Here is a 12,218-nt window from a genome sequence, read left to right on the forward strand (position 1 = left end):
TTATGTGGCAATTTGGATCTTTTATTTCTTCATATAATTTTGATTTTCATGGAACTAGTTGGCATTAAAATTATCTCAAAGGCAAATTGTACTGTGAAAGTCTAATTGCTGGAACATTCCCCAAACCCTGAAGATTGGCAAACTCTGACTAAATGAAATGTTCAGTTAACATTATGACTAATTGCTTATTTTTTTAATTGCCTCTTGATATGAATAAATGCATATATTTTTTCTCATCCAAGCAAACTATTTACCTCTTTCTCCATTTGCAATCCTTCTGCTCTAATATTTCTTTCAAATACTTCTCTCTTTTCAGTCTGGGGGTTGGATTTTCTGTACACAAGAATGTAGTCAATTCGACACTTTCCGTCTCTAAAGTAAAGTCCATTTAATTTGTTTCTTTCCGGCACTGTCTGCACACAAAGAGAAAAGGAGCAGTTTAAGCCACTTATCAAACCGAGGTTCAGATGAGTAATGTTAAAGAGCGATTGAAATTAAATGCATTTTTTATTGTATTTTATTAAAATTACATTTTTATTAATCAAAGATGTAAAAATAAGAGGAAACAAAATAAAAATTGGAGGAAGCATTGAGTCAAATGGGAAAAATTTAGGTGATTATTTACCTAAAAATATCAAATGTTGGTAAGGATGTAAAGCAACTGAGAATTCTTATATTCTGCAGGTGAGAGTGAAAATTGATACACTCTCACTCTAGAAAACATGTTTTCATTATCTCGTAAAACTGAACACTTGCATAACATATAACCCTAGAGAAATTCTTGATAAGGCGACTAGGAGACATGTATAGGAATATTCATAGCAGCATTGTTTATAATAATAGAAAAATTTAAAAAGTGGAAATCAAGTCAAATGTCCATGGGATGGACAATACATAGATAAATAAATTGTAGAAAAGTCATTCAGTAGAATATGACATAGTAGTGAAAATGAATAAACTATAATTGTATTTAACAATAAGAATGAATCTTAAAAAAACACTGACAGAAAAAAGGCAAGTCACAGAAGACTTCATTCCACATATCATTTTTTGATCATTTTTTATAGAGCACAAAACAAAATAAATCTAAAAAAATTGATGACTACACATGTATGTTGTAAACTATTTTTAGAGCAAGAAAACAAAAAACACAAAAATTCAGAAAGATGGTACCTACGGTAGAGGTATAGGACTGCAAATAGCACAAAACAATTGTTTATCCTTTCTATTTGCATACACTCTAATATTAATTTTCCAGGCCATTAAGAAACAACTGGAGTTTGTAACCTACAATCAGGTTGCCACCATAATTTGAAAAACAGCATTCTAGTTCATAAGTTAGATGGTGGTTCAAGGTGCTCATTTTATTATTTTGCTTCATAACTTACATAGAAGTTACAAATATTATTTTGTAGTAATCAAATATGACATTTATTAAAAAGTAAAGAACAAAGGGAGCAGGTTCAATTTTCATCCAGGCTCCTTAGGATTATTGTAATAATGTACAATACTGAAAGAAATAAATCATCATGTATGGGCTGGTTGGGCTGGAGCCAAGTTTCTCTGGCTAACAGATTTCAAAATTGGGTCTGTTAACCCAGCCAAGTGGAAATAGAGGATCTATCTTTTTTCTGGTCCACAGAATACATCAGTTTCCAAATAACGGTATGAAGGCAGCAAACGTGCCAGACCTTCAAGGCCATTGCTAGAAACCACATTCTTGCAAAAATGCCGTGAACGCCACCTCATTCAAAAGTAAAGTCTCAGGAGGAATGGAATTCCTATATGCCAGGTCTTGGTGCAGATGTTTTCAATCAATGACCAGTCCTCACTATTTTTTGGCTTTCACATTAAGAGGCACTCAGGAGTCTACCCAAATAAACATTTTATTAATAATTATTTGCCAAGCAAGAAGACTGTCTTGCGGATTTGGCACACCAGCACTTGCCTTCAACAACAGGGCTTCAAATATATGAATATGAAAACCTGGTGAGAATGGTATCTTGCTCTTTGCAAATATTATCACTGAATACTTTTTGGTAAAATATCTACTAGAATGGGCATATGATAAATAACATAAAAATAAAAAACAAACTAGTATACATGATTTAAAAAAAACAAACAAACAGGGCTTCAGCCAAGGCATCAGGAGGAAGGTTGTCCCTCAGCAGAACAGTGACCTGAGCTGCCTTCGGCAAAGCCCTAACCTTTCTGAGACTATTTCCTCGTCTGTAAGTTAAGGGCATGAGACAAGCTGCTTCTGATGTCCCTTCCAAAGCCCCTTCATTATGCCACATTATAGCCTTCAAAGTATCTGTGCGAAGAGTTGATGACAGAATGAGTTTTTCCTTAAAAAAAAAAAAAAAGCATAGCTGCTTATAGTATTTGTGGGAAGAGGTTTATGAAGCTTGGTAAAAGTAAATAATTTTCCCAGTTCAAAGGTACCATCCTTTCAATGGTTATTTGGATCTGGAATAGCAAAAACATTAGGAATATGCAATAAATAAATCACTCTGATTCTGTGTGTCTACTACCTACACCCAGTGCATGCACAAAGGAGATAGTAAACTCCATTGAGCTACAACCTGAGCAATGGGAATGCCTCCAACAAAATACTTCTTTGCCCACAATGGCACACGAACGGGTAGGTCTATTTATAATTGTAATGAAGTTTCCAGATCACAGAGGCAAATGGAAACTCAGAGAGGTTTCAGACAATACAATCTACTAAATGATGATGCATTTTATGTCCCTATTCTACGTGTGGGGGGATTTTACAAGAAAATCCATCCTTGTGAAGCTTACTTTTTACTGGTTAGCGACACCCGGAATGTAGATGATCTTAAAATGATGGGTGGTTTTTAAGAATCTTCCTTTGTATAAATGAAATGACTTTAACTATAAGAAGGTAGCACAACCCATGGAACATTTGTTTTGAGCATAGGTAGATTTAGGGTCCCTAACAATGTGCTAGACCCATGGGGGATATCAAAATAATATAAAAACCTGCCCCGTGTTTTCAAGGAGCCTACAGTTAAATAAGGTTATGACTTTAAACAATCCATTGAAACATGTTTCACAGGTTCCTGCCTGGATCAAGAATTATATTTTTAAAGAAATCATATACTCTTACCTCTCCCCCTGCTTCCAATCTGCTGGCATCATCTGAAGTACTAGTCAGGTTTCCAGGGTGAAGGAGAGAATCGTCATCTTTGCAAGGACTATTGACAGCTTCTAATTCATCAAAAAGAATATTGACATCCTTGGCCACTAGAACCAAAGTAAATACGTTACAAGTAGAGTTAAGAATCTGGTGTCTTGAAAGCAAAACTAAAAGAGAGGACATCTCCCTTTGGTTTCACATTTTCTCATTGTTTCAATAACACCTAGAGTGACAGGTATATTATTTCCTAAGAGAAAAGGATGTCAGGTGTAAAACATGTTTGACCAAACAGTGCATTCATCAAGCAAGATTAAGGAAAATAAGAAGGAAGTAAAGAACCCTTATAATATAAATATAATTTGTCTTCCATGATAGCAGGTGTTGGGTTTATTTAGCTTTCCTTCACATAGTTGTTTAGCATAAGGTACTTTCATTTAAGACTTCTAAGGACTCATTTTCTGGGCTGGAGAAGACCTTTATTTTTTAATTTATTTTTATTTTTTTCATTTAAGTGACACACAGCTTGTTCAATAAACCCATAAATGTGTCACTTGCATTGTTTAGTAAGAATTGTGATTTTTTTTCCTCCTCTTTTACTTCTCTAAGGCTGAAAAGAGAAAACCTAATGCCATAATAAAGCATGCAGTTAGGTTTTCTGCCTTTCTCCTTCCTCTTATCATGAATTGAAATCATGAGGTGATTCTGTGTACCTATTACCTATTCCTGGTATGCATACAAAAGAGATATTAAACTCCATTGAGACACAACCTGAGCTCTTTCAAAAGACTGTTGATATTAACAACATGTCAACATGTAAAGTGTTGTATATCAGAGTTCTAAGTAAGGACTACCACATCAAATGCAGAGTGCCTGGCGGCACACCAGAAAGGAAAGTTCAGCACCAGGGGAGAAGGAGAGAATATAACGCCAGCTGTGAATCCCTTCGTTACCTACTCGAATTATGGGCCAACATTGCAGTTCGCTTTCTCTTTTGATGCTTTAAAAATGGCTGAGGGCTTCTAACCTGTCAGAAGCCACTGCACAAGATAACTCATGGGAGATTGGGTTCTTCTTACCCAAGCACATAATAGAGTATTCATTCTTTCATTCAAAAACATTTTAGAGATGTGCACATTTTGTGTCAGGCGCAGAGCTGTTTGATGACTGCACCTTGGTGAATACAAGTGACCTGGCTTCCTGACTTTGTGGTAGTAAGTAAACAAAACAAATAAAGAAATGTAAATTGTGGCAAACACTACAAGGAAAAGAGCTGAGTTTGGATGTAGAGAGAATAGAGATGATCTACCTTCACAGGGTGACCAGGTTCTAAAGCTATATCCAAACATGTGATTTTAGGCAATTCATTTAACTTTTCTAGTTTTTCATCTATAAAATAAAATGGGCATGGAAATAAAATTAACATTTATTGCTTACTGTGATAAGGTGAATTAGGACCTCCCAAAGGTGATCTAATCTCTGGAACCTGTGAATATGTTACCTTATATCACCAAAGGGATTTTGTGGATGTGATTAAGCCAAGGATCTTAAAATGAGGACATTGTCCTAGAGTACATGGTTAGGACTGATGCAATGAAAAGCGTCTTTAGAAGGGGAGGCAGGAGGGTCAAAATCAGAGAGAGAGACTGGAAGATGCTTTGCTGCTGGCTTTGAAGATGTAGGATAGGACCATGTGCCAAGAAATGCAGGGTGGGGGGGGCCTTTAGAGGAGAGAAAAGGCAAATAAACAGATTCTCCCCTGGAGCCTCCAAAAAGAACACAGTCTTGCTGACACCTTGATTTTAGGACTTCCGGCATCCAGAACCATAAGACAATCAATTTATGTTGCTTCAACCCACTAAGTTTGTGATAATTTGTTACAGCAGCAAAAGGAAACTAATACACTTACTATAGGTTTTTACAACATAAGGCTACAGAGAAAAAAATATCATGGTTTCATACCTGTGCCAGGTACTACGCTAGGTGCTTAAAGAGAGGAACTAACACTTTTTGAGGAAGTGCAATATGTCCAGTGTTTGGGGAGGTGACAAGATCAAAGACAACTTCCCTGACCACCCTATGTAGAAAGATCCTTCTCCCCTAATCATTCTCCTCTTACTGTTCATTTCCTTCCCAGTACCTAACACAGCCTGTAATTTTCTTGCTTGTCTGTTTGTTTATTGGACTCACTTATTGATAGTTCCATAAAGATGGGGATCTTGTCTGTTTTGACTGGTGTGCAGAGGGCCTGGCACAGAGTAAGCCTTCAACACATATTTGTTAAATGATGGAATAATACACTTAAGGTGGTCACAGTCTAATGATGTCTGACAGTCCCCTTCCTCTGCCATTCTATGACTCTAGGACTCTGCATACATGTTTTTCCTAACATGATTCTTATTCACAAGCCAGGACTCCACAGTTTCAAGTAGATAGTGATTAAATTTTCAAGTGGATAGAGATTAAATTAAATTTCAAGTAGATGTTGATTAGATTTGAACAATGGGATAAAAATATCATTTAACAAAGTCAGAAGACCTGCTTGCTATTCCAAACTCTGCCACTTAGCCATGAAAATTTGCAATTCTGTTTCATCACTGGTGAGAAAGACATAGAAAACTTCTCTCTCAGGGTGGCCGAGATTAAATGAGATAATGTATAAGTTAGCAGAGTGGCTGACACAGCAGAACCACAAGAAATGCTGGTATGTCAATTCTAGACTCTGGGACTTTAAAGTTAGCATTTTAGCCTTATCAATCCAAGAAGGCAGAAGACCCATTTACACGTTGGAATAGTTGTCATAGCTTGGGATGGGGTCTGAGATACAGAGGCATACTAGCAAGGACACCGAGATTCATGTCTAGGAGACTGGCTCACACTAGGGAGATACTCTTGGCATTGTTTGGAGACATTTTTATTGCCTTTACTGGGGTGAGGAGGGCAGTGTGAGTGGATTTAGTGAGTAGAGGCAGGGAATGCTGCTACACACCTCACAATGCACGAGATAGCTCCTTCCACAAAGAATTATCCAGCTGATATATCAATAGTGCTGAGGTCGAGAAAGCCTACTTTGCATGAAAGGCCCAACTGTTTTATTCTAAGGGAGCAGCTAACTTGGGAAAGGGAGTGAATCCTTCGCTTTCCCTATTGCTGCACATCAGAATTACTGTCAGGAAGTCACAGGGCTGCTGTCACCCGAGTGCTCAGGGAAATCAGTGTGTCATGGCAATCTGATTGTTAGAGAATAAAGTGATATTAAGGCATCGTTATCACCTGCCAGCCTCTCAATGGCTTCGGCAGAGATTAGAAAGGCTGAACTATCAGAGAATGCTCAGCTGAACACAGTATGCTCAGCTGTATATGGTAAGAAGACTGTGTAGACCATGCCAACACTCCACAGATAAGAAGCATGTTCTCTTCATCAATATTTCACCATGTTTCCGATATTATCAGCTTTAAGTACAAGGTAAGTTTTGGAAACAAAATACAATATTCTTTGATACAAACCTACATCATTTCTCTAGGAGAAAAAGCAATTTTCAACTTGCAAAAGTTAACCAATTTTTAAAAATCTACTTATTCAGCAAGTATTTATCGAGTGCCTACCATGGCCAGATGTTATGCTGGGCTAGAAACTGTGGCTTCAACACTGGACACAGCAGGCATAGACAGCCCCTGCTCTCACAGAGCTCGCTGTCCAGCCAGGGTGGGAGCGGGGTCTCTCTGTCCATGGACATGGGTGTCACAAAGATGCTGTTTATCCAAACAAGGTCACTGGTGAATGGATTCCATCACTTCCTGTATATTTTTTTTTCCTGAATCTAAAAATGGTTGATAATTATCTTCCTGGTAGGATGCTGCTATTAGGCTCATTAGATGAGAAAGAGAGCCAAATTCTCTGAGGAGTCAATTAAGAATGACAAGGAGAGAAAATGCAAAAATTCCATGCAACCTAAGTAATGGATCTGCGTTGCCTGCAGACTCAGGAAGGGCTGTGTGAACAGAATGGGGCAGCACAGATGGGTCAGCATAGGTTGACACGGTGCATTTGGGAAGGCAAGGGAGATACTCAAGCAATTCTCTATTGCAAAGATTAGGAACCGAGCATAAAAAAGACTTAGGAACAAAACAGCAGGGAGTTACATATTACAACTGGATAACAAGGGTCAAGGACCTCAAATTGCCTAGGACACCAAAAATCAGCTATAGAGTCTGAGTAAGGCATTAAACCCAGCACAGAAAAGTGATTTCTGAGGGCTGGCTCTTTACTATCCCAGAATGGGGACAGAGCAGAAAAGTCAGAGGGCCAGCGAGCAGGCAGGTCCTGACATTCTTTATGTGATGGAAAGTTGAATTTACTTTGGTAATACTGAATCTACTCATCAAACATTTGCAATTATTTCAATTATTCCTCCAGTGAAGATCATTTTGAGATGTTAGCTATTGTTAACCCTCTCGGGAACAGAGGTCACAAATATGTGGCTAAGACTCGAATAAATAAACTAACTAATTAATGAATTATTTTTTGCCATTTGTTCATCGAGCCAATAGTTAGTGTTAGTTGCTGCACAAGACATGCGCGGGAAGACCTCACACATTGTGCTATAAAGGCAGTGGGAAAAAAAAAAAAAACAAACAGTAAATGTGTCAGAAATAGTCTAAAGGAGAGTTAGAAATATGACCCCAAATCAAAGAGTTTGATTCATTGCTCCTTTCTTTAATTTTCTCCTATTTTCCCAAAGTAGCAGAATAATCCTGTATTACAGAACAGGAGTACTTTAATCTCAATATTTTCTGATGCAAAGAAAAGAAGGTCAAGTTATAGGTCACTGAAGAAGACACAAGAGGGCTTTGCAGCACAATTCAGATATCTATATTTGTCCTCCAGAGTGCCAGTTCATGATCCTATTTTTGTCCTAAATTCCAAATTATTACATCTGATAGTCAGAATTCTGGACACATTGTATATTGATCTCAAAGCATCACTAGAAAACACAAAAAAGGACACCTTCGGGAACAATTAGAATGCAAAAAAAAAAAAAAAAAAAGATTGCTTATTTCTCAATTTTAACACTTACCAGACTGTTTTATAACAAGTTAATCTCTATGTTTAGACTAGGATCCCCTTTAAGATGAAGGCTAAGGTAGCTCCAAAATTGACAAAAGGGCTAGCAAATAGGAGACACTCAATGTTTATTTTAAAATAAATATTCTGATTACCTTAGTAAGAGTGCTTGAAATTGTCTGTTTCTGTTTTAGAATCAGAGATTAAATATGAAGGAAGTGAGAAGGGAGACAACGGGAAGGGGATAATTTATTGAGAGTCTACTGTGTGTGAAGGGTTTTCACAACCTGCGAGACAGGTATTATAAGAAAGCAGCCAGGTTCAGAAATGCTAAGTATGGCCATGCAGCTAGTAAGTGACAAAGAAGAATTCTAACCCAGTTCTGACTCCTGAAACCACGTTATTTCTAGCTGGCTTCTTGTTTTTGTGGGAAGCATTCCACTGTTCTTAAATCATGTTTGGCTTTCAAGAACAGGAAGTCATTTAACCACCAAACAATTATCTTGTTGTCATTTTAACATTTATCTGAATAAAGCTAGACTTTATGTCTGTAGCCCAACAGGTCTGACACTTCCTAAAATTTAACAGATATATCAAATTAAATGCTTTTAAAAATTCAGGGAAATGCACAGACACAGCACAGATTTGAGCAATATAGACTAGGATTTTACAAGCTAAATACTATTTAGCATTTTTATGACATTAGCAAGCCCAGGACTCTTGAGATGTTCATTACTCTTCAAATGCATCTGACAGTATCCCTAAGGCAGAGATTGCCTAGTTTACCAATAAGAAATAAAAAAGGTCCTAATTTAAAGAACTCAAAATAAATAAATAAAGTAATTGGAAAGGATATAAATGCCTCCTTAGCTGGTTTTATTCCTTTCCAATAGGCCAGCAGTTTTCAAAGTGTGTTCCCTGGAACCTCGGTATCCTTTTGAGGAGCTTCCAGGGCCATGGAGGGGACAAAGAGGAAACTGAGTGGGCAAAGCCCACCTCTAACTATACCAAACAGCTCAGTTTCTATCTGTTTTGTATATTGGGGTTATGTGTTGAAAATATATTAATATTTGGGGAGAAAAACAGATTCTACTGCTTTAAAAAAAAGTTTAGAAACTTCTGATCGTATGGCAGTATTTGGCAATAATTAAATGGTTCTGTTAACATCTCCCTGAAGAAAACCTGGGGTTCTAATTGTTACAGATGTGACAGCAGGTACTTTCCTTCTGCCATGGAAAGTTACTTGAAATACTTTGAGATTTAAAATATACCTTTGCAAACAAATAAACCAAAAGTCATGAGATTTTTTTAGATGTATGATCACTATAAAAAAAAATTTCATTGCCATTTCCTGGCTCGATAATGGCGATGTGCACAAAACAGCACAGACAATGGCATTGCGTGCACCCCAGCATGCTCTGCCATGGGGCCAAGATCGTTAACTTGTTACTGCGTTAGCATGTTCCTATGAAGAGCTACACTTACTACTACTCCATTCTAAAGAAAAGGCAGACACCACGGTTACTTCTATAACAAGGCAGATAATGATGGCACCTCCTCTTCCAATCCTGGGAAGTGTATTTAGAAAAGAGCTGTGTACCTAATTCAAGCTTTGCTCATTAGCTGTGGCTACCTTTTCACAGTATGAAATGAGGTCAGTGATGTTCTGCATTAAAGATCCTCAAAGTCTACTGACCATAACTTCCCCTTCTTTGGAAAGAGCATGAGCTTTGGCACCAAACACACCTGAGTTCCAATGCCAGCCCATCCACTTATTAGTTATGAGATTGGGTTATTTAACTTATTCAAGCTCAAGCTCATTTTTTTTTTATCTTTTATGTTGGGATAATACCATTTTCCTGACAGGACTGATATGAATAATGAAAATGAAGGTGGCAACCAACACTTACACAGCCCTTACCATGCACCAGGCACTATGGTAAGGGCATTGCATAGGTTTACCGCTACTATTTCCCTTGTACAGATGTGGAAATTGAGGCAAAGAGAGTTTAAGGCTAAATAAAATAACATAGGTAAAAGGTTAACCACAACATTGTCAGACAAGATTACATGCTCAACATATGCCAGCGCCACCCCGCAGCCATGCCACCATCTTTCCCTCTGAAACAGCATGACCACACGGGTTAAAAATAAAACTGGAAATCAGGGCTCAAGAAATTGGATTCGAAATGACTCATTGGACGTCATTGGGAAATGACTCAGTCTCCTCAGCCACAGAAGCACAGACCACCCCCAATGTAGGAACAGCTATGTGATTATGTAGGCACAGGTGCAAGCACAAAGGGTCATATCCGACAGAACAAGGATCCAATAGCCTTCAACTCTCAAGTTCTCATTTCAAACACTATCTTTTGCCCTTTTCCCTTCATTAGAACCTAATGGAACATAAGACAATAATGTCTTCCAGGTTATGAATGCCATTCAAAAGTCCCTGCAGTCTGTATTTGTCTTTGCTGGGAATCAAGAAAGAAAAACTGAGAACAAAACTAGCGGAGTGGGCAACAAAGGCTAGGGGGAGGTGAGTGGTCTCTAGAAAGGGCTGGACATTGGTAATAACATAAAGCAAGAATTAAAAGGTTCAGTATAACCTTTGAATGACATACTTCATAGTGGTTAGCTAATAGAATAAATGCTCATGTACATACACATACATACACCTGATTCATGGACTGTAGAGCTTTCAGAAGGAAGTGTTTTAAAATATCTACCTCTTAAAAATGTTCATATTTTAAAACTTTGGTGATTAAAAAGCAAGGTTTTTTTGGTTTTAATTGATGTTATTGTGGGTAAAATTTGAGTAGTCACTCAAATCTCTAGACTATGTGTAGAGCGTTTGAAATCTTACTGGACAAACTCAAGAATAAGAATTGCCCTGTGACTTTGTTATCATCATATTAAACTAAATCAGTCTCCAAGTTCCCATTCCACTGGCTTGGTGGAAAATTTAATCTCAGTTATTGCTGACACTCCCACTCTCCTGCCTCATGTATCCAGGATTGTGCAAAGGTTCCAGGAGTTTTGTAAAGAGCAGAACATCTAGAGAGACCAGTCAGGTCTCCAAGCCACACCAGTTACTACTGAGCTGCCGACATGCCAAGTCTACAGTGGAATTCATTCATTCGCTCATTCATTAACAAATATTTAGTAAGCACCGACCACACTCCATCCTCTGTTCAAGGCACTGGAGATACAACAAAGAAACAGGAAGATGAGACTGCCACCTTCCCAGAGCCTCCAAAGTTCCTTCCTGAGGCTGAGGACTCTCTGCCATGGCTGGCAGCTGAGATGGCTCCAGTGCAGTCTCCCATGCACATGACACAGCCATCCCCTCCTTTCCATCCATCCTGCCTGAAGCCATGTTGCTTCTACAGTACACACTGAGGGAGCTGGTTTCAGGAAATTCCTCCCATCTCTGCCCCGGTTTCTTCTCCTATCCAAACATCAGTCCATCAGCAGCTCAGGCTTTCAGAAAACAAAAGCCAGGAACTTCAGGCAACACAAAACTCTGCTGAGACAAAAAAGTTCAAGGGACCTGGCTGACATGCTGGGATGAAGAGTGAAGGATGAGAACAGAGAGAGAGGGAAAAATAACATAAAGGAAAAAAACCACACACACACACACACACACACACACACAAATAAATATCCCTTTACATTATACTTCCACATATAAATGCCTTTTTCCAAGAAAGCAATCAAGTTGTTTTCATTCTGAACGACAAAACAAGATGTGATGTGTAAACGTTCTTATTTTTCCTGAATTGGACTTTGTACAAAAACATTCAACACTGCTTTAAAGTACTGTGCTTAGCACATGGCAGGTGAGATGGATGGATGAATGGATAAAATAACTCTTTTCTTTCTTATAGGCTGTACATCTAATATGGAAGATCTGAAAAACAACTTGAGTAGGGCCAGCCACTCCGAGACATCTTTGGAATAGATGAGGCTACACTTAGGGTATGCACACTA

The 12,218-nt window shown here is 38.1% G+C and overlaps 1 protein-coding gene across 3 annotated transcripts in view; it reads right to left on the bottom strand.

Annotated features, from left to right (window-relative positions):
• Positions 1-12,218, bottom strand: part of ANO4 (anoctamin 4) — a 405,605-nt gene that overhangs the window by 137,433 nt on the left and 255,954 nt on the right. For all 3 annotated transcript variants that reach the window (XM_012664002.1, XM_012664004.1, XM_012664001.1), the window contains 2 exons: positions 3,134-3,270; positions 255-413 (listed from right to left, as the gene is read on the bottom strand). In XM_012664002.1, coding sequence (XP_012519456.1) covers positions 255-413; positions 3,134-3,270 — 296 coding nt within the window. The remainder of the gene's footprint in view (positions 1-254; positions 414-3,133; positions 3,271-12,218) is intronic.

This window comes from Propithecus coquereli, unplaced genomic scaffold (genome assembly GCF_000956105.1).
Source record: "Propithecus coquereli isolate 6110/MARCELLA unplaced genomic scaffold, Pcoq_1.0 Scaffold85, whole genome shotgun sequence".
Classification (NCBI taxonomy): domain Eukaryota; kingdom Metazoa; phylum Chordata; class Mammalia; order Primates; family Indriidae; genus Propithecus; species Propithecus coquereli.